Here is a 24,218-nt window from a genome sequence, read left to right as displayed (position 1 = left end):
TTTCGACCTGTCTGAGTAACCCACCCTATACGCACAGGCTAACTGCATTAACATCGCATGCCTTTGAACCTATACATTAGTATGAAGAGCCATGCCATGTGAAATACTTTGAACCTGCTTTTGTGTAGCAATAATCATGATCATACTTGGGGTATATTTCCTCAGAACGCGATGTCGTGGAGCAAGAATGTTGGTTCGCGTTCGTTACTATACCGTTTGAATGACGAATTTTAAGGATTTTGTCTTGAAAAAAGCATCTGATATTTACACAGATAACAGACATCCTTCTTTTGAATTCAACAACAAAGACGGTATAATGTGAGACTTCTGTCTCCCCTTCTTTTGGATGCGATATCAAGACGAAATCCTTCACTCTTTGAATCGCGCGCGCTCCCGCGAGGGGGTGCCAATCCAGAGAGTCATGCATCGGGTGATACACGGCATGAAAGGGAGAAAATCTGTAAACGTAGATTATTGTGCGGACTTTTATTTTGAAGCATATACTAGATGGGATGTTCTTCATTGCATCCCGGTAGTTTTTGTGTCTCTGGATTGATCGAAGTTCAGACAGAGATAATAACAAGCTAACTACTAAAAACTTTAGCTAATTACTGTAGACTAACTACTTCTTGCCTTAATGTTTATAGTTGTTGTTCCTTGGCAGCCAGCAGTCAAAATAATGGTAAACCTGTTAGAGCTACGTAGGCTAACGAGAAACTAGCCAACGACACGGAAAAGTTAGCGGTTTGCTAACTAGAAAGTAAGCTCGTGCTAACCACTTGTTTTGCTAGCTAGTTTGAAAGGGAAATTAGTCACTTCATATTTCTTACCTTGTTCTAACAATAACTAACGATAGAGAAGGCTACTTTATTCTAGCTAGATTTAAGAATGTCACTTGGCGCTGTCCACTCAACGGTGTCCAGCCTAAAATCATGTCAGACAGATATCGGAACAGGAATGGACATTATTACAAACCTTGCACTTGACTTGGTTGAATCCCAGGGTAAGTAGCAAATACAACATACTTTATTCTTTGTTACTACGACAGTAGTAGTAGACTACAGAACTGTAGGTCTCTTTCTGTTTCTTTAAGCTTGTGTGTCGTTCTATAGAAGGTGCTGAAAACGCAGACCTAAAAAAACTGGAGGACATGATGGTGGACTGTGCCAGACTGGACAGAGAGATCAACTGCTTTGATGAAATCGTTCACCACATCACAACCGAGGTCAGTAAAATTGCACCCTCTACTAAGAAAGTCTTATGTGCTATTAAATGTGATTTCAGATGTATTCTTAAAGACTATAAAAAGTCCCTCAAGATGTGAATCGTTTTTATATTATGCTTTAAAGTCCCTGTAAAGTGATAATAAAATGTGTTTTATTTATCACACTACTGAAAAATGTGTTCCTAACCACCCAGCCCAATTTGGAGAGGCAGTTAGAACCAAAACTGTACTGTACTGTAGCTAGTGGTGTGCCAGTGGAGCGAGTGGTATGTGGAAGTGACTAGTGGTATGTGGCCGTGGAGCGAGTGGTACGTCACAGCGGCTAGTGGTACATGCATAGAGTTAATATAACTAGAGTAAGCTACTTTTGTCTTCCAAGATGGCGTCTCCATTCATTTCTATGAAAAGTGCTCAGTGGCGCAGTGACGCAAGCGAGAGCGCAAGACTGGACGTGGCCTTATTTCCACTTCCGTGTCTTCCGGTCTAGCTTTAAACAGTGGCTCTTTTTTTCCCTAGCTCCGAGACCTTGTGCACGCTTGCAACTAGCTGTACACGTCATACTTTGCGACAACCAGTCACAAGCATAGATTTATATGGTTACGAGCGTGAGATAAGGCATTGCAGTGGCAGATATGGGCAGAATGTCCGATAAGAATCAGAGACATAATGCAAACTTAACGGAAATGTATTCTGTCACTGTATAGTATTCCTTCCACTTGTTTTTTACAAATAGGCTATAGGGCTAAATATAGGGCTATTCTAGATGGAACTCATCACATATGTTGCTTTTTTTCTTAGTGATAGGAGTATGATTTCCAACGCATTGTATCGGATGAAATAAACTGTTAACATGAACAGCTCCGTCGTTGTTCTCGCCAGGCAAAGAAAGCTTAGTTATTTTGGTAACCAAAATCTTCCATAATGCAGACTTACCATAGCTTACTGTCAACTTTATATTCAAACGAAATGCCACGAAATTCACACTGCCTTCAGTTTATCATCAGTGTAGAAATGTGGCCAGTGTTTTATATGTTCATTCTACAAAACCAAACACCTATTAATGGATATAACGTGATTTAACAAGACTTGGAAATAATGTAATAAATAAAAGCTTGAGAACTGTGTCTAAAATATACTTTATTGAACATTTGCCTTTGAAAGGGGCTTATTCACAGAACCATATAGGCTACAAGACGTTTCCATCAGATGTAAGTGGGGGTGAAACATAATCACTGAGGACCTTCATTGTCCCACAAAATCAGTCTGGCTTGATGACACGATCAAAAAAAGAATAATGGGTGTGTTTAAAAAAGCTTCTGAAGGCAAGACTAATAATATTAAAAAATATAAATTGTGGTTAACAGTTAAAGTATTATTCTTCGTCTTTGCTCCAGATAAACATGTCAACAATCTATGCTCGCTCTTAACATAATATATTTGCCATCATGTCATTAACGTTTTTATGAAAAATCAAATCTGTTTTAAAATAACGGGAATAAACTAGGCCTATATTAACACAATTTCATGTATGTGTGACAACCATTTGCTAAACTAGCTACAACAGCGCAGGCAACTCAAGCCATTTCTCCCTGTGCTCATTCATTAAGTCTATGGCTCATTCAGCTCTATGTAAATCGGCTATCGGGCAATTTGAACTTTGGTGCTCGTGCCCTGTTAGTATCCGCGAGCACATTTGCAGGCAACTTTTATTGACGGAGGCAAATAAATTGGGTGCTAGTTTACCCATTTCGTATTGGTTTCAAACTTTGCAAAAATCAGGAAAAATTCTTCTATGTTTTGTAAATGTTGACTGGAGTTAATAGAATAAAAACGACCGGAAGACACGGGAACCTAACCGTAAATGCAATACCACCTACATCCACGGGGCCGTTACTTCAAGCCGAGGGGCGAGGGGTGGGGGTCTGGGTACATGACCGTGGAGCTAGTGGTAAATGCCAGTAGAGCTAGTGGTACATACCAGTGGAGCTAGTGGTACATGCCAGTGGAGCTAGTGGTACATGCCAGTGGAGCTAGTGGTACATGCCAGTGGAGCTAGTGGTACATGCCAGTGGAGCTAGTAGTACATGCCAGTGGAGCTAGTGGTACATGCCAGTGGAGCTAGTGGTACATGCCAGTGGAGCTAGTGGTACATGCCAGTGGAGCTAGTGGTACATGCCAGTGGAGCTAGTGGTACATGCCAGTGGAGCTAGTGGTACATACCAGTGGAGCTAGTGGTACATACCAGTGGGGCGAGTGGTACGTGCCAGTGCCTCTACTGGCACCTAGTGGTACATGCCAGTGGAGCTAGTGGTACGTGTCAGTAGCTAGTGGTACATGCCAGAGCATTCGCTGGTACATGACAGTAGCTAATGGTACGTGTTAGCGCCTCTACTGGCACCTAGTGGTACATGCCAGTGCCTCCGCTGGTACATGACATTAGCTAGTGGTACGTGACAGCGCCTCCGCTGGTACATGACAGTTGCTGTTCTGTTGATAGTGGTACGCAAGTGTCTCGTGGCAGTTGCATTGGGTGTCTTGCAGCTTTTGTTTACTGTCATGTAGCCTAACTGCCCCGCGGCCATTTAAGAATAGGAGAACAGGCTATTAACTTTTATTTTTAAAAATAAGTTAAACTGTTCGTGCTAACAGTCTCCAAACCATTTTGGCAGGATAGTAGTGGCTAAAATGAACGGCTCCAGCACGGATTTCAACCTGTTCACTGCGCATTTTAATTCAAAATACATAAGCAGCTATAAAGCAAAACTTGGATCGATTAAACAGTGTGATCCATATAATGCTCCTGGAGTCATTTTTACGATCTTTACGAGTGAAACGAAAAGCTTCCCTGACCTTCGGTATCCAGATATTTACAACTCTTGAATCAACTTTCCTTCGTCCTACTCTGGAGATTCTTTGAAAGCCTACAAAAGCCTGGAGGGTTATATGTGGACACAATCAGATGGATTAGTGATGAATATTCAGCTTTTGAAGTCTTCCGGCTTCAAATTGCTATGTGTTACGTTAATGCAGTCAGTTTTATAACTTGTAAGTTAGCTAGCGTTAGCTAGTCTGTAACGTTTGTCAACGGTTAGCTACTAACGTTGGCTAACGTACATTATATTAGTGTACTTTTCATAAAAAAAAATGTCATTACATATTTATTAAAAATAAGTCATTCCGAAAGACTGAATGATCGTCAGTTGAAGCCATGGGTGATCGTCAGGAATTATGGGGTTCTTCTCTCTGGATCTTAGGAATCCTATAAAATGCACTCCCTTTATCTTTTTTCCTGATGGTTCAGGCATGTTGAATCAACGTTTATCGAAATAGGCAGCAAATTAAGCCAGTGTTTCCCCTAGGATTTTTTTAAGCAGTGGGGGCAGGTCAGGTCTAACACCCCCCCCCCCCCCCCGGCCAAAACAAAGTGCTAACCCTGTATTTCGGAGCATCTTAATCTAATAGTCTAATAGCTAATGTAATATTGCACATATTTTCATCCTATTTCCCCTAAATAAATAAAATTAGCATACATAAAGACACCTTACAGTATGTTCTAAATGGCATAAATGCTGCAAATTAATAATTGACGTAACGACTTATTGTAAATGCAGTGGCCTATCCTACAAATTAAGGTAGGCCACTCGGAAGCATGTACACTGTCTGCTTCATTTGATCTTGATAGGCTAAGCATTGTGTAGCAAATAATAACAATATACCCACTATTTATTCATTAAAACTAGGCTACTTAAGCATAATAATGCACCTAAAATAAAAACGAGAGCAAGGGCAGCAATCGCTATCGAATCAACAGACGTGCAATTTCGCTGGCAGGGGAAGAATACAAACAACGAAAATAAAAACAAACACCAGTTAACTTAATTTAAATTTGCAAGAACTATAGACTAATACATTAACAGGCTTAAATGAACTGACAACATAAATTATACGACTTTCAGTTCTCAAGGATGCACACGCGCAATCTCAACTGCGCTGTGAAGTGCGTCTGTGATATTCTCCGACATGCGCTCTAACAATCACGGCTGATAGACGGCCCAAAATTTTTTACAGCTCTAATTCTGATACCGTGGCGGCTGAAATTTAACCGTGGCGGGCCGCCAACATAGGGGAAACACTGTAAGCTATGTATAATATGTATGTATGTACACTCAGGCGCTCCACTTTGCTCTCCACATACCTGCCAAAATGGCAAAATGACTGGTGCATGCTGGGATTGCGCAACGTCAACTACCGGAGCTCTATTCACACTGAACACGTCTGCAGGGCTCTACGCTAACTTTTTCCCCAAAGAGTGCTCCTTAATGCTTTTTTTTGTAGCAAACATTGAAATTTAAGAGTACAGTGAAATTTTCTTCGAGTTTTACAAACAATTCATTACATACATATTTATACTGCGTGTGTATGTGTGTACTAAGGGACACATTTGTGGAATATGGAAAGGTAAGACGGCAACCAATTAGAAGCAGAGATGGTCCAAATGTCTTAAGAAATTCAAAATGGCCATGTTTAGAATACAAGCTATGGCATATGGTTTTGTGGAACAGCATATTACCTACCACCAAAATCACACATTGACCCATGCCTACTTTAGAATTTAGTTTGGCATTAATTTGAGCGCAAAATACAGGTTTTTCTGTGCTGTCAGACATGAATTTGTAAGTTTGTTACATGTCTGGTTATTTTACTAGACAATTCATTGGGGGAGTGATCCTCATCATGGCTCAAACCTAGCCAACTTTGCAATGGTTAGCTAGCAAGCAACCTCTGAATAAAGCACCAACTACAGTTTACACTAACCTACAGTTTGGCATTGAACATTAACTATTATCATATCAACAGATAGCTTGCTCTGTTTCATAAATTATCTTTTATTTTTTTAGATGTTGTGAACTATAATACTAAAATTAATGACTGTGAGGGTGCGTAGACTGCACGTGTCGAAAATGACAACCCAAAGGTATTTTTGCCAACTGATTCGGTGCTTTATGAACATTTGGGGCTCAAGCACCAGAAGCCACACTCTGCCTACACGGATACTTTTTCCCAGCGTTTTTCTTTTCAAGCGTTGTTCACCTTTCAATCTCTGACTGGACTGCATCATCACATAAAACTCTACTGTGTTGGCGCATACCACTTGTGAAATGTGGGACTAGTTTTTAAACGTGTGGTAAATAGATTACGGTAATTTGTAATCTTTAGTCGCACACTGTGCTCGTAAAAAAAATTATATATACAACTAGTGTTGCTCAACTTCTAGGATGAATCTCTCGCCGTCCATAATGTAAAATCCTTCTACTTCTGGCCTCCTTTCACTGATGTAGTGAAGTGAATTACAATTGGGAGTCCGCATACAGTGTTTTAATGCACAGAGGCCCTCGTACGTACATTTGCAAGCGTAGCGTTATCTGCACCATGGCCAACCCGCAGACAGCGCACACTGTGATAATTCAGCTTATGTCATATTTACCAACCTGCTTTTAAGAGGCGCAGAATTTTCACTGCAAAATAGAAGTGCGCTTTCACAGGCGGTTTTTGTACATACAGCGGAATACATAATTAGGCGCACTTTACACATCCCCTCCCATCTCTTTATGGGAAACTCCCACTTTCCCCCTGACCCTCCCGTGAATGCATATGCATGACACAGAAAAGTGCAATTTGCCTTTTTCAGTTCCGGCAACAGGCAGTCTGCGCTTTTACCTCAGTGTGGCATGTTTGTACATACCTCGCCATGCCTTTACGCGCACGTTGCGAAACAAATACGCCTGAAGTGGGCGCAAAAGCGTTAGTACATGAGGCCCACAGTGTTTTAATGCACACACTGTTTTAATGCACACTGTTTTTACTTTGACGTGACCGGGGGCATGTTCCATAAAGCAAATTTAAGCCAGGCATGTCAGTTACTTTCCCGTTCATTTGGTAAACTCGCTTTATGGATCAGGCCCCCGATTTTCAGACTTTTATCTTGTATTTTACCTTGCGGCTTGGACGCGACCTCCATCAAAAGCTGCCTATCTCTTGCAAAGATGTGCTTCTGAAATGCATCATGGTGCATCTGGTGTGAACTGCACCATTGACTAGAGTGGCCGCGATTAGCTCAGACAGTTGCGTCACAGCTGTAACGGTGTGAATAGGGGGTTTGACTCTACAACAAAAATTGATGCTCCTTGCAGGATAGGCTTTACACAGCCATTTAAATTTGAGCCTACAGAGCCAGAATCAAATTCAGAGGACATCTGAATTCTACCCTGGAATCAATCTTGTCGTTCTCGGTCTGCAATCGAATGGAAATTTCTGATTTACTTAGCAAGCTAGTGTAGCATGTTATCAATATGATAATAGTATGGCTAAGCCAAACTAGAAAAGGCATTTCCTGCTGAAAATGCATTGGAAATCTGAAATTATTTTTTTTAATGGCTGAAAATACAGAAATGAGAAAATACCTGCAAGCTGAAATTAATTAAAAAAATGTGTGACTCACTCTAAAGAGGCAGTGTGGTAGCTGAACTGCATCATCTAACAAAGCTAAGTGCTTAACTACAATGCAGGAGAATAAGTTTGAATGTTGTGAAGCAATGGAAGAAAAAGTTGAATTTCAAGAGGCAGTGTGGAAGCTGAACTGCATCATCTAACAAAGCTAAGAGCTTAAATAGCCTACAATGCGGGAGAAGCTGAAAGTTGAACTGTTAAACACAAGAAGAAGTAGGCTAGCTAGCTGTAACAAGGATATTATAGTTTTAACAGCTGAAATTAGTTGGGATAGTAATATCAGTAGCAATGTATTATTGAGTGCGTTTACTCGGCTTTCTTAGTAGGATTCAATGTATTGATTGAATGAAACATAAAGCAGTAGGGCCGATACAGGAAGACACGGCGACACTTTGTTGCAGAAGGATGATGGTGCAAGTTTTGTCCGTGGAGCATACAACAATTAATAAAAAGAATCATGTAGACGTGTTTGAGTAATCGCATAACTAATTACACATGTAAACAGAGTAATCATATTATTGGCATAAACCGACAATTGCTATGGCGTTTCTCATGGTCAAGTGAACGCACTCAGTGGCGTAGTAGAACAAAACAGTGTAATTAGCATAGTAGTTAGTAAAAGAGATATTAGCAGCATCTGCAGAATTAGTAGTTGTAGTGTGGCATAAGATATAGCAGTATCGGTAGTGGTAGTAGTTGTGTTGTGGTGCTCTTAGTCTTTTAATGAGACGAGTTGACTGGATAGCTTGTCTTGTATCTCCAATAATCAGCTAATACCTATCTCCTGTGTAAGAGACTGGCGCGTGTTTGTGTGGTTGCCACGGTGATGGTGCAGCTATGGCTGCTAACGTTCTGATATTATATAGTATAGATTAAACCAGAGATGTCCTTTATATGTCTGTGCGGTCCGAAATATGACTCTACCGGCAGTTTCTAAATCTGGTTGTTTTTTGCCTTTTCTGACGAATTTGTCACCAGATTTGCATTGGACTCTATGGGGCGAGAGTTGGACTTTGTCTCGCTTTCTCGCAAAACTAAGGGGAAAGGGTAAGGGGTAAGGGGGAGTATTGGGATTCGGCCTAAGTCTTTTGGATTCCACAGACAACTGTCTACGACCAGCTCAAAATTAGCTATCTATTGATCCAAAAACGAAGCATGAAGAGCCAAAATTGTGGCAATGCTGGCAAACTAGAAATATGTTTTCAACGACATCTGAAGCTCCCCTCCACTCTAAGCGATTCAGTCTCCACTCTAGGCTTTCTCGTACACACCCATGTAAATCTCAGAAACTAGTTGAAAAAGTCATGAAACATAATCAGTGATATTGAAAAAAGTTGAATAAATATCAAAAAACTGAATTATTAAAAAATAGTTCATGGTATTGTCAACTTTTTAAAGTTTAAATGGTGGCTCTAGCTGAAAGATTGAGGAAGAAGAAGAATTTGGAAGTTGAAGAAGTTTTAAGAAGTTTGAGACAATTTGAAAGAGAACTCCATTGCAAACCATGTAAAAAATATTATGAATATTGATTTATATTAATTCAAGCATAAGAGGTACAAAGCTGAAAAGTCATAGGGCCCATGGCCTGAAACTGCAAAATTTTTTGATAGCTGAACGGTTTTAATAGCTGAAGATTTGAAGGCGCTGAAGGGTGTCGCGGAAGAAATAGAATAATAAGAAGAATATGAAGAAGTTGAATAAAGATTCAAAGAACAATACTTGGAATGCTGAAGCAGCATTCCAACAATATCGCTAGGCTATCAATAAATAACAGTTTATTAGTTTTAATAACAGCTTATGCGCTCTGTAGTTACTAAAGTATTAGGGGAGGGGCTATGCTCAGTCCTTCCATTGCATCATCAAGGCATGGTTTCAGCCCCGCCCAAAAGATCCTGAACACAAGTTGAGAAACCGCTTAACGGTCTAACTCCACAATTCAGTACTACATACAGTACCAGTCAAAAGTCTGGGAAAATGTGTCCAAACTTTTGACTGGTACTGTAGTCCAAGAGAAATACGGCTACCATGGCGTCACTTTGCAGCCCCTTTAAATCTCTCAGTTCTTGCCAGTGTTGAAAAGCAACACCGATATTGACTCAGGTTTTACTGTCCAATCTCTTTTTGCTGGTAGCCTTTTCAAGTACTGTGTTTTCTCCTTTGTCTTTTAACTGTGAAATCTGGAACTGAATGTATTCCCAGCTCTTCCTCCGCCATTCTTGGGCCTCTAGTTCGGTTGTTTAGAATACCTCTGCCTAGATTGGTTGAAAACTACAGTAACGTGCAATTTCATGATGATTTCACCGTCAAACCTTTAGATGTAGTGGTTGCCATCAAGATGTGAAGTTTATTTTGGCAAATATGACAAAAAGTGCTTCTCAACAACATTGCCTCATGTATCTTCTAAAAAAGCAGTGTTGTTTTTTGTTTTTTTTACTGATAACAAACACTTGTTTACGACCATTAACCGTTAACAGACAAGATCAAATGTAGAATGGACGATCGTCTACCCATATTGAACAAAACAAAAACTATACAAAAAAAAACTTGATTTGTAAAAAGCAGCATAAACAACAACAACAAAAAAAAAAATTAAAACACAATGAATCCCAGAGTGTATTGCACTGTACTTGTACTCTCTGAAAGTCACTAGATTACGTGATTTACGTGATTCGTAAATTCAAACTATTAAGATGATGGGGTACTGTCATGATAGGATAGATGTCCTTGTACTTACTGTAAGTCACTCTGGATAAGAGCGTCTGCAAAAAAAAAAAAAGATGATTGGCGGCTATATGGAAGTACAAATGTTATTTTGCTGCTGCACATCAACAAAAACGGAAATTGCCCAAATCGCTACAGTTGTTGCGAGATAAAAAAAAAGTTGCTGGGGACATTGACTAGCGTGCTTCTGCCCTCCTATGAACTTCAGCTCAATTTTCAATTTGTTTCTAAACTAGATCTGGGATTTTGGCATATTAGTTGGATTTTTCAAATCCACTTTTTGTAGGTCCAATCAGTGGACAGAGTTAGTCGCTGAGAACGATGACGTTGATGTCGTGCGCTAGTTTGAGTTATAGTTCGGTAATGGAGGAGGAGAAAGATGTGAACAAAGCCATTCGGTCCGTTGTGGCAAACGCTGTTGAATATCCAAAAGTTAAAGCCGGAGCAAGAACAATCTTTGCAAAGTTTTATTACATGTTATGGCTCTCCTCCCCATGGGGTTCGGGAAAAGTTTGATTTTCCAGTTAGCTCCGTTAGTGACTAAATGTAGGGGTGAAGGAGTTGGCTAAGGCGAGCGAAAAATTGAAATTCCCCCCCAAAAAACTAGCTGGCGCTAGCTAGTTATACTCCTCTCCATAACTGAAAAGGTTTGACTTTCTTCCACAATCGACCAAATTGGCCAAATACGTTATAGATATGTATCTTAAAGGGTACTTAGTGTAGCTAGCTAATGTTTATTTAGCTAGTTTTACAGAAATCTGCAAAAAACAAGGCTATGCAGAACTACTACGGTCAGTAGCTGCCTGTCACAAACACAGAAGCAGGATCATGTAATTTTGTTCTGAAAAACTTTCGTTACTCCTACAAATGCTTCATAACTAAAATGACACAAATTGACTTTTAATTGACAATTTACAATTGACAATGTTAAGAAACTTGTCTTTACTAGAAATATTGCCGCAGTTTTCATTTTGAAGCGGTAGATCTAACATTGTATCCTCTCTGACTCCGCATAGGCAAAAGATGGATGACAATGATGACAATACACTTTAACCAATTATATGTGCTTTTAGCTTATGTTGTCATGAGTATCTGGCAGTTTTCATAAATAAAATTGGTGATTGGACGGCTAAGATATTAAGGCAGGAGCCATGGGAATTTAAGTTCCCATATTTGAATGGTCCAGCCGGAGAGGGTTAACATTCGTATTGTTGGTTAACGGTTACACAATACGCATCCCTAGAGAAAAAACTTCCGGCGCGCCTACGCGATGGCTGCGTCGACAAGAGCTCCGCAAAAACCCAGCTTTTTGTTAGTCTTTTTAGTGTTCGTTACTTGTTTTGTCAATGTTATATTGTCGTTTATTCAGTACGACCGGCAGACACTTCTGGACATTAAGTTGTCACTTGGCAAGGATCATTTTACGAACTTTAATTCCACTTCTCGGAGTGCGAGCTCGGACTGCAGCTGGCCCTTTGCTGTTTCGCCGTTCTGTTTACCCGCTAGACGGAGAAAGAAGAAACGTGGCCGGCGTGCTGGAGTCCTTGTTCGAACTCGGAAACGATGCTTCAAACCTGCTCTTCCAACCATCTTACTAGCTAACGTTCAGTCCATCGACAACAAAATGGATGAACTTAACGCTCGTGTCAAATTCCAACGGGACATCAGGAACTGCTGTGTACTGGCGTTCGTTGAGACCTGGCTGTCTCCGGAGATCTCCGACGCAGCGGTTACCCCGTCGGGATTCACCATATACCGCCAGGACAGAACAGCTGACTCAGGGAAGTGCAGGGGCGGAGGGGTCTGTGTTATGGTTAACTCTCTCTGGGCTACGGATGTAGCGGTATTAGCATCTCACTGCTCTCCGGTCCTTGAGCTGCTAACTGTAAAAATCAGACCCTTCTATCTACCTCGGGAATTCACTGCGGTCGTCATGAGTGCAGTCTACATCCCCCCCCAGGTAGACAAGGCCGCTGCTTTGGATGAACTGTATGGGATTATCAATGGTCTGGAAAATGTGCACCCAGAGGCAGCCTTCATTGTTGTTGGTGATTTCAACAGAGCTAACATGAAGAAAGTCCTGCCCAAATACTATCAGCACATTGACTTCTTCACACGTGGAGACCAGATCCTTGACCATTGTTATACAACATTCAAGGGCAGTTACAAACCCCTCCCCCGCCCTGCCTTTGGGAAGGCTGATCACACCTCCATTCTTCTTCTCCCCGCATATGAACAAAAGCTCAAACAGGTCAGACCGGTTGAGAGGTCAGTTCACCTATGGAGTGACGAGTGTGTGGCGACCCTCCAGGACTGCTTTGACACCACTGACTGGCTGATGTTCAGGGACGCAGCAGATGGGGACATTAACGAATACTCAGACACTGTCTCCAGCTACATCCAGCACTGCATTGATGACGTTGTCCCCAAGAAGGTTGTCCGGTCTTTCCCAAATCAGAAGCCCTGGGTTGATGCCGCGGTCCGGGCCAAGCTGAGAGCCCGTACTGTCGCCTTTAATTCTGGGGACCCTGATGAGTACAGGAAGGCCAGATACGACCTTCTGAAGGCCATCAAAGCAGCGAAAAGGGCCTACAGGACCAAGGTGGAGTCCAGCTACCATGGCTCTGACCCCAGGCGCATGTGGAGTGGACTTAAAGCCATTACAGAATACAAAGGGAGAGGCTACAATGAGACCCAGTCTTCTGTCCTACTGCCAGACGAGCTGAACTCCTTCTACGCTCGCTTTGAGAGGGACAGTGAACCCCCTGCAGTGGAGCTACCTGAAGGCCAAGCCAGTGGTGTGCCTACACTAACTGTAGCTGAGGTGAGGCTATGCTTTAAGAAGATCAACCCTCGCAAGGCACCTGGCCCAGACGGCATATCAGGTAGGGCCCTTAGGGGCTGCGCTGACCAGCTGGCAGGGGTCTTCAGTGACATCTTCAACCTCTCCCTTAACCTGTCTGTACTCCCCACCTGCTTCAAGAGGACCACCATCATCCCTGTGCCCAAGAACACCAAGGTCACATGTCTGAATGACTATCGCCCAATAGCACTGACCTCTATCATCATGAAGTGCTTCGAGCGGCTAGTCAAATCATTCATCTGCTCCTCGCTGCCCCCCACACTGGACCCTATGCAGTTTGCATACCGGTCCAATAGGTCTACAGACGATGCCATCGCTCTGACCATGCACACCGCTCTCTCCCACCTGGACAAGGGGAATACATATGTGAGGATGCTGTTCATTGACTACAGCTCTGCATTCAACACCATCATCCCCTCCAGACTGGTCTCCAAGCTTGTGGACCTGGGACTAAGCACCTCCCTCTGCAAGTGGATCTTCCACTTCCTGACGGGGAGGCCACAGGTGGTGAGAATCGGTGACCGCACTTCATCTGTACTGATCACCAACACAGGCACCCCCCAGGGCTGTGTGCTCAGCCCTCTCCTGTTCTCCTTGTTCACCCACGACTGTGCGGCTACGCACAGCTCCAACCTCCTCGTTAAGTTTGCTGACGACACAACCATCGTGGGCCTCATCTCTGACAGTGACGAGTCAGCCTACAGAGAGGAGGTTGACACCCTGACATCATGGTGTCAGGACAACAACCTCTCTCTTAACATCAGCAAGACCAAGGAGATGATTGTGGACTTTAGGAGGCGGCAGGAGGAGGAGCATGCACCCCTATTCATCAATGGATCGGAAGTGGAGAAGGTCAGCTGCTTCAAGTTCCTCGGGGTGAACATCAGCAATGACCTCACCTGGTCTGTTCACACGGACAAGGTGGTCAAAACGGCCCGTAAGCGCCTCTTCTTCCTGAGGAGACTGAAGAAGTTTGGTATGGACTCAGTCATCCTTACTAACTTTTACAGATGCACTATAGAAAGCATTCTGACTGGTTGTATCACAGTGTGGTATGGGAGCTGCACAGACCGGGACCGCAAGGCCCTACGAAGTGTGGTCCGTTCTGCTGAGTTCATCATCGGCAGGAAGCTCCCAGCCCTACAGGACACCTACCACACACGTTGCCTTAGGAAAGCCAGCAGGATTCTAAGAGACTGTTCCCACCCATCCTTCAGTCTCTTTACCCCGTTGCCTTCTGGCAGGCGTTACCGCAGCATCCGGTCGCGCACACGCAGACTGGACAACAGTTTCTACCCAAGGGTCATCAGGCTTCTCAATGGACACTGATATGGACATTTTTACTGCACACTAGTCACTTATACACTGTCACTTTCAGCTACTGGTTGCTCTTTCAGTAACATTGCACTACTGTACCTCGCCACCAGGCTCCTGTTTGGTCATTGACAAAGTCACTGATCTGTAAATTTGCACTACTGCACTGTACTCCATTTAGGTTAGATTAGTTTATAGGGTTGTAACAGGTTTTTTTTTTTTTTTTTTTTTGTGTATTAGGGTTAGTATAGCGTACTATTTATTGTTATCTGTAATTTAGGAAGTTTTAGTGTTAGGGTTAGTATAGTCGTTTATTTATTGCTATCTGTATATTTAGAAAGTTCACTTATCTAAGCTCAGCATAGATGTAAATTTGTTCTGTGTACTTATATGTTATGTTATGCCAAGTGCTTGCGTTGTCTTGTCTTAAGAATTTCAGTGCCCAGTCTAACCTTGTGTTGCTCTGTGCACCTGACAAATAAAAGACTTGAACTTGAACTAGAGGGAACACATCTAAACACTTTAGGTTTTGAGGGATATAAAGTGAGTTTGTTTTGCACCTCAGGCCAGACACCAGCAGTACCCTGAAGCTTTGTTTGCCCTGAGTGACCGGGTGAGAGACCAGTATACTGAGGCTATGAGCCGGCTCTCTGATGCTGAGTTACAAAACCACGACAAGGTGGTCAGTTTCAAGGAGAGCATTAGAAGTTCCATAAAACAAGGTAGGATGCAACAATACCAACAATATTTGAATTTACAACTTACTTAGTTAATTGCATGGTGAAGTAATTTGTCTTCTGTTTACTAAGACGTGTAACGTTGTTAAATTACTGTCAGTAATGTTTTTTTAGCATACAACTTCAAGACATTCAATTCTTTCTTTAGCCAATTCAAACGTAGCAGAGGACATGGAGGAGGAGCTTGACGAAGACATTGCTGTGACACAGAGTCAAGTGAACTTCATTTGTCCCCTCACTCAGGCCAGTTCATTTCTCTCACATTACAGTACCTAATATACTGCGTAGTTGTGCTGCCAAGTCACATTATGCTACCCCTACTCTTACTTCATTTGGCTATATAAATGTTTTTTTAGTTGCAAAATTATGTGGCCATATGGTTATTGTCTAATATCACTGTTCAACAATGGCACTCAACTGCTTAGAGAGCCAGTGATCACAAACAACCCCTTTCACATTCAGACTAACCGATGTCTACACCCTTTCGTGTGTAGCAAATAAGCCATAGGACCACTGCCGGGCTCTGATGTGTAGTGCTAACAGTTGGTCTTTAAGTAAAGTTGAATTGAATTTATGAGATCTGGTGATAAAAAATATATGATAACTGCTGATTAACTGGAAGAAAATACCCCCCCCCACACACGTTATAAATCCCAACCCTACGCAGCTTCTCATAGTCGTGGTCAGATGCTGTGTGTTGGTGCTTCTCTGAGACTAGATCTTTGTCTCCTGCAGGTGGAGATGAAGAACCCAGTGAAGAACAGGAAATGTTGCCACTACTACGACCAGGAAGCAGCTCTGAGCATGATCAAGGCCAAACACGATAACAGGAAGAAATTCCGGTCAGTTGCCTTTCTTCCGTGCTGTAACGCGTTTTATCAGAGTACAAACACCTAGGTAATTTCTCAGTTTTTTTTTTTTTACAGAGTGTGAAAGTGCAGATAGTAAGCTTTTAAATTATGTGTCATACATTGAAATCTTAAAATAGTAGAAGTTGATATGTATATCTGAATGTTGGTAAACCTGGAAAGCTGTAGCCTAGATAATCAGCTTCAAAGCTTGTAAACCTTTTCACGCCTTCAAAGAGGTGTCATTAGAAGTGTCGAGCGCCGGCTGCAGTGAAGGAAAGAAAAAGAAAACAACATTTGCACTCAATCCTAGATATGTGTTTTATCACCCAGTATTTTTGCACTGACTATATTGCACTGTACCTGGCCCGATTATGGTCAAGTGATGTGTTAAGTTGTTGGTGCAAATCGCATTTTCCGAAAACTGCCTGAAAGATGTAGCCTATTCATGGTTTACCAGGTCAAACAAAGAAAAATGTATCACCAGGGAAAGCTAATTTAAAACTATTTTGCACGTTTTCCCCTTGTGCTGCCTTCGGGTCATTATGACCCACAGTCGTGGTGCAAAAGGTGGGTCACAATGACCCGAAGGCAGCACAAGGATTTTAATTGCGCATTCATAAAGGTTTTTCTTTGCCTTTCAAGGCTGCAATTTGCCTTTCTATCGGCAGATGTCGCAAGGGTTCCCTTGCACAAGTCTGTCGATCAGACAAAGTTTAGCCTAAATAGGCTAAACTCATGACTCCAACACAGGTGAAAGGTGCGTGGCAGTTAATTGATTTCCAAAATTAATGTCCAGTACAAGTCATAATCCAAAGGAAAAACTTTATCCAAAACAATCCTTTCTTTGATAAACATAAAATCCTTGCTTCAATGCTTTTATTTATCAACAGAATGACGGTCAAAAAACCTTTAGTTTCCAACTAATAACAGCTTCCTTCGATCCCAAATAACTTTAACCAAAAATTATCTCATATAAACAATGCTCATGTGCTGTAAGAAATGACCGACACCAATTAGAGTTTAACCAATCAACTAAAAGCATGAAAGTTATACTTTTACTTTTACCAGCTGGCTGAGATATTTACCTCCATCTTCAACCTCTCTCTGTCTACCTGCTCCATCCCCAAGTGCCTCAAATCTGCCACCATTCTGCCATTTCTGAAAAAAACAGCTGTGAAGCCTCAATAACTAAAGACCAGTGGCCCTCACTTCTACTGTTATGAAGTGCTTTGTAAGACTGCTGCTAAATCACATAAAAGCCTCCTTCCCCTCCACACTGGATCAGCACCAGTTCGCCTATAAAGCAAACAGGTCAACCGCGGATGCCAATCAACTCAGCCCTGCCTTGTGTGCTGACCCACCTTGAACATCCTGGCACCTACGCAAGTTGTTTGTGGACTTGAGCTCTGCATTCAACTGCATCATCTGCGGAAGACTGGTGTCCAAGATACATAGCCTGGGCATCAGCACTGACATCTGCAGATGGATCCACGACTTCTTAACAGACCGCCCCCAGTCAGTTTGGCTGGGCTCCCAACTTTCCTCTGTCCTCATACTCAGCACTGAGGCCCCCAGGCTTGTGTGTTGAGTCCCCTGCTATACACCTTATACACTCATGATTGCACCCCAGGTCATGACAGCAATATTTTTATCAAGTTGGACACCACTGTGGTAAGACTTTTGTGGTACCTCCCCCACCACCTTGTCTCCCACAATGGAAAGGACAGAGTGGTGTTCAACTGCTCCTACACCTACGATGTAAAAACTCTCAATAAGCTCATGTTACCAGGACCCACACTCTTAGGTGTGTTGATATGCTTCAAACAAATCGAGTGGCTATTAGTGGTGATATAAAGGGGATGTTTCACCAGGTTCACTTGCTCCCCAATATAAGTCCCTTCTAAGGGTTCTTGTGGCGGGATCCGAAAACACCACCTGAGTGGCAGGTTCTTCCTTTCGGCACAACGTGCAGCCCATGATGTGCGACGTTTGTACTACATCATCACGTCTTCACCTACTACCAGCCAAGTGACCAGATTCGATGGTCAGTTGAACGTTTCTACGTGGATTACTGCTTACAAAGCACCCCTTCGGCAGGTAGACAAGATGACATCCCTGCTCGCCTCGGGTGGATTTCAGATGCGGCAGTGGACCAGCAACTACATTTCTATTGTAAGCCACCTACCCACAGAAGCCAGATCCGAGAACTCAGGAGGACAGCCTGCTTTGACTCCAAACTTTGAAGACCTGGTTGAAGCCACCTGCAGGTCTCAGCAGCGGACAACAGGCCAGACAGGAAACCCAGGAGCAGCTGATTACCAAAAAGCCGAAACTACACTGATTCAGCAATCCCAGAGGGACAGTTTCCCAGAAGAAACACAGGCCTGCAAATCTGTTAAGCCTTTTTCCCTATCCAGTCGCCTTCTTACTCTGTCTCCAGAGTTTGATGCCAGCTCATCCGCGTGGGTGGCAGACTATGTCACGTCGATGACCTCATCTTAGACGCCTTGCATCCCAAAGTCCTGGATCCCAAGCATCTCATCACCAGTCTCCTCATAAGGCAGTATGACAGCAAACTGTGCCATCCTGGGCCAGAGAGTCTTCGCGGAAATGAGGAAAACCTTCTGGATCCTCAGAGGGAGAGAAGCTATACGACGGCACCAACACTCCTGCATAGTGTCAGAAGTGGAGGGTCAAGCCCACGATCCCAAAGATGGCGGACCTCCCTCCAGCCTGCCTTCGCCTCCTAAAGCCAGCGTTATACTCTACAGATGTAGACTTCTTTGGACCATTCCAGGTGAAGCGGGGGAGATCTGAGTGATTTTTAAGTGCAGGAGCACCTGTTGTGTTCATTTGTACCTGCTCTATAATATGGACACAGATGCCTTTCTTATGGCTCTGAGACGGTTTGTGACTGGACGTGGAACTCCCTTTGAACTTCTCTCTGACCATGGAACCAACTTTCAAGGGGGTGATGAGAGCTGCAGGACGCCTTCAGCGCCATGAGTCTAGACCTCCAAACACACCTGGCCAAGCAGAATATCCGGTTCAAATACAATCCCCCTAACGCACCACATTTTGGAGGTATGTGGGAACGTGAAATCCGCTCAGTCAAAGCTGCTCTCCATACAACAGTAGGATGTCAAACACGGACAGAGGAAGTCTTCAGGACACCCCTGACAGGTTGAAGCTATACTGAATTCCAAACCGCTGGGATATGTCTCTTATGATGTGGCCAATCCTGAGCCGTCACCCCAAACTACCTGTTCATGGGGTGGCAGGACACTTAACTGCCGCAGGTAGTCTATCCCAAGTCGTAGTTGCTGAGTCGGCGGAGATGGCGTCACTCCCAGGTACTTGCAGATTCTAGAACTGCTTTATTAAGAAGTACCTGCCCAACCTTCAGTTAAGACGAAAGTAGATGAAAGACACTGAAGACCTCAAGCCTGGATCCACCGTGATGATCAGGGATGTAGTGGGGGCTAGACGCACGTAAACGCTGTTTACGCACCTCCCGAAATTCGGAAATAGCGTTTATCCACAATTGCGTCTATCCACCTCTAAATAGCATTTATGCGCGGGGGGGGGATCTCTGGGAATCTCACTCCAAACTTGACGACCCTGTAAATAAATAAATAAATAATAAAAATCATAGTTTACCCACCTCTAATTTTACCACTACACCACTGGTGATGATCGTGGACTACCAACTTCCCCGAGCACTCTGGCCTGTAGGCCGGTTTGAGACCACCTATCCTGGGGCATATGGCCACATACGTTTAGCGGACATCCAGGTCAAGGACAGACGCTACCATCGACCAGTTGCTTGCCTTATCAGGCTGCCTGCTATTCCTGATGACGATAACTAGCAGGCACCTCTTCCGTAGATAACACTGTCTACAGGACATACATTCACCCAATGAATGTAGGAGCGGCTGTAAAAGAGAGCGGATGAGAGGGCATGCTTTGGCCAACCATGGGACACCACACATATACAGTACCAGTCAAAAGTTTGGACACATGGGAGTGGGTGTACAAACTTTTGACTGGTACTGTACATAGACAAACCGAAGCTATTACAGTAAAATAAATGAAAGAATGCCTGTGCCTTGTCTTCTAGTGTTCTTACCGACACTCCATGGTGACAACTAAAACCCAACATTGAGCCAACACAACGCAATCTTGTCACCCGACTATGAAATATTGATAATGTCGGGTTACTATTACAGTGCGTGTCCACAACAGTCACGCGATGCGAGCAACGGGAGGCGAATCGCTGGTGTTGCACTGTGGGTAGCAAAGCGACGCGATCCAAGTGATTTGAGTTGAGATATTCTCAACTTTATGTAAAAGAGATTTTCGCGAGCAACGGCCAATTGGATTATTGGTGTTTCTTGTAATGTAGCAACCGTTGGTCATTGTAAACACTTTTAGCTTTCACAATTTCAAGATGGAGGACAAACTAATCGTCTGTGTGGCATACCCAGGCATGTTCGGTTAACCCAAAAAATGAGGCATGGCGCATTGTTGTCGGTGCTGCTGGTGGGGTTTTTGTACTTTTAAATTCAGTCTCATAACATAACGTAACATTGCACTGCTAGCTAGCTAGCCCCGCCAGCGGTACATCACTGGTTACCCTGAGTACCCAGTGGCATACTGTAACAGTGAATCTTTCATGCTGAATAAAATACACACAAAAAAGTATTGTGAGCAGCCTAGTGGATAATATCATGCTACATCTAGCCAGTGTATTGGATTTATTGCATCATGTGTGTAAAAGTTGTATTTTGATCGATATTGTGAGTACGTAAAACTAAGTCTACACACTTGGCCATAACGTTCTACAAACTACAACAGTGACCTTGGAGAACTACAACTCTGCATTCATCTGTCTGACAAGCCCCGAGTGTGGTGCACTGTGGGAAGGCAAGCGGTGGCAAGCAATTTGTGTTGCTCTAGTGGACACGCAGCGTTAGGGTTGGGTATCGTTTCAATTTTAGAGATTCTGGTTTTTTAAAACGATTCTTATCGAATTTTGGTTTCGAGTCCGAAACATTTTTGGGAGAAAAAACCTTTAAGAATATAATGTTCTATTATTATCTTATCCTGTACTACACACTATATACCCACAAAAAGCTATACAATTATATGTTGATGTCAAAAACTAACCTACAATTTATATTTCTGGGAAAATTAAGTTTACTTGCGAGCCGCCTCATTTGTGCATAGTGTCCGACCGTGCTGCTATCAACTATTAAATTAACTGCACTGCTGATACATCTCTACAGCTGGCTAGCTAACCTACTATCATAACACACACAGCTAGGTAACTCCTACTTTCATCCCCCAAAAATTCGGACATCTTAGAACATCAAAGCTGGAGTCACCAGAAGGTTGTCTGTGGCGACAGCTACGCTCTAATCCTCAACATCCATCCATTAATTTCTATTGGCCATATTTCGCCACAAAATATCTCGGACCTCACCAACAAATTAGTTTGAGCAGTTTTGCCTTTATTGTGCCCCACTCTGCCATTTTCGTTTCATGGAGAGGCAGTAGGCTAGAAACCTTTTAGCTTCATATTTCAGCTGTTAAGTCAACCGATAAGCCTGTAGCCATGTGAAAAGCTCAACTGGGGCAGTACCAGTGACAGTGTAGAAGAAACCTCTTGCAGATTAGCTATTTTATCTATGGAAAAATACCATCAAGGGATCGTAATACCCTTCGTAACAAAGTTAGAAACCAATATGCGCATTTGATCAAATCCACGTTTTTTTCAAATCTACTATAGACCAACTGCAGTCTAACCTGCAATGTGTTAGCCATCCTTTAGCCAATAAAGTAAATGTTGCTGAATGATTGAAGAGCCAGACCAATGTTCTAATGAAACAATCACTGACTAACAACACGGAAATGGATGACAGATTGACAAAGTTAAGTTTATTTACCGACCCTGGCTTTAGCTCTGTGATTTGTTTGAATCTCCATAGTGTTTGTTATCTGGAGTCTAGCCTGTTTGCTTCAATTGTCTGTGTATTATCTTCTGCAGACCAATGAAGTTATTTTGTAAAATAGAGTACTATATAGAGAATGTTTTAATATGTTTAGGTCCATTACTTTTTCTCTTTATATGTTACCACTTGGCGACATAGAGAACATAACATAGATTTCCATAGCTATGTGTATGACACACAACTATATATATCCACTGAACCCAACAATGCAGCGGCCATCAAATCCATTATCAACTGCCTGTCGGCAATAAACAAATGGATGAATGATAAGTTTCTTAAATTAAATGAAGACAAAACTGAAGTCCCACTGTGTGGCCCCAAATCCAAAATAAAGATGTTTACTAAGTTAATCCATGCTTTTATATCCAGCTGGCTAGACTACTGTAACGCACTTTTCATTGGTCTTCCCAAGAAAACCACTGAAAAACTACAGCTCATTCAAAATTCTGCAGCTAGATTATTAACCAAAACTAAAAGGAGAGAACACATTAGTCCTGTCTTAGTTACTTTACACTGGCTCCCTGTTACCTTCAGAATTGATTTTAAGGTCCTTTTCCTCACATACAAAGCTCTACACGGACAAGGGCCTAGCTACATTGCTAACTCTCTTGTAAACTACACACCAGCTAGAACACTGCGATCATTAAATGCAGGCCTATTACAGGTCACCAGAAGCAGTCATAAGAAGATTGTTGATGCGGCCTTTGTTAATTACGCCCCAAAGCTATGGAACAAATTACCCATAAATATTAGGGAAGCAAACACGCTAGACATTTTTAAAAGCCAGCTTAAAACCTACCTTTTTACCAAAGTATTTAACTAATTTGATCTCAGAAGGGTTTTACTACTTTTGTTAGTTATGTTATTGTTTGCGATTTTAATTATTACTTTTATCACTTGTATTATAGATTTTATGTTAAGCATCTTAAGCTGCAATTCTTGTATGAAATGTGCTATATAAATAAAGTCTTCTTCTTCTCCTCCTCCCTCCCTCCCTCCCTCCCTCCCTCCCTCCCTCCCTCCCTCCCTCCCTCCCTCCCTCCCTCCCTCCCTCCCTCCCTCCTCCTCCTCCTCTGTGTATGTTTTCCGTCATCTCCAGTTGTCCAAGGGTGGGCTGCAGCAACACAGACGTGAGGAAGGAGGATTTGATCTTGGATACCATGATGAAGAGGATGATTCAGAAAAAGCAGAACTCAAAGACATGAGATGTGATTCCTGGAATGTTTATTTTATTAAATGTTTCAACGTTGGAGACTGTTCTGGTTGTAAAAAATAAATAAATAGATACTTAAGTTACCATGTAAATTAGATTTCTGTTTTCAAGGGAGAAACACAGTTGTGTCCTTAAATAAAGTTCATAATTGAATAATCAACTAATTTCACTCCATAAAAAAACTGTGTGGAACTCATCAGTAACTAACAACATTTGTATTAGTCCGTAGAGATTGCAGTTAGCAAATGTGACCATTGGATGGTAGTTTCTTAATAGTTTTGTATCTGATATATGTCAAATTAGTCAGAGTTAATAATTAGACAATTATTTTAACAGAAAATATTCATGTAATTATTAAAATGTGATACGATGGCTCAAGTTATGCTTCATTACCATTTAATGAATTCAACAGAAATAAAGGAATATTTTGTCAATAGACCAAGTGAATGAAATCAAGGAATCCACTCGACTGATTGAACTCTCTCCTGCCTCTCCTGACCCATTCAAAAAAAAAATCCAACACAGAAACAAATTGATTGTTGAGATGAAACTAGGTGAAGCTAATCTTACATCTTACAATAGTGTTTTGATGAGATTTCACATGCCTTCCTCTCTTTTTAGATAAGGAATGTTATGCCACACCAATTGCAGCCTTAGATAGTTCAGGCAGTCAAGACTAAAAATTATTAGTCATTCATTCCTACTTTGGGTCACTTTGAATTAGGTTCTGCCAGTTGCCAAACTACATTTAGTTTCTGCTGAGTTTGGTCATT

At 42.3% G+C, this 24,218-nt stretch overlaps 1 protein-coding gene across 1 annotated transcript; it reads left to right on the top strand.

The window, feature by feature from the left end:
* The first annotated feature begins 438 nt into the window (after window positions 1-438).
* On the top strand, window positions 439-23,897 carry nsmce2 (NSE2 (MMS21) homolog, SMC5-SMC6 complex SUMO ligase). Its single transcript, XM_047036078.1, has 6 exons — window positions 439-1,003; window positions 1,113-1,225; window positions 15,196-15,352; window positions 15,516-15,610; window positions 16,103-16,209; window positions 23,332-23,897. The coding sequence occupies exons 1-6, from the start codon at window positions 889-891 to the stop codon at window positions 23,435-23,437; spliced, it is 693 nt and encodes a 230-aa protein (XP_046892034.1). The 5' UTR covers window positions 439-888; the 3' UTR covers window positions 23,438-23,897.
* The last annotated feature ends 321 nt before the right edge of the window (window positions 23,898-24,218 follow it).

Source organism: Hypomesus transpacificus, chromosome 2 (assembly GCF_021917145.1).
Source record: "Hypomesus transpacificus isolate Combined female chromosome 2, fHypTra1, whole genome shotgun sequence".
NCBI classification, from domain to species: Eukaryota; Metazoa; Chordata; class Actinopteri; order Osmeriformes; family Osmeridae; genus Hypomesus; species Hypomesus transpacificus.
This window is presented reverse-complemented; position numbering and strand designations above follow the sequence as displayed.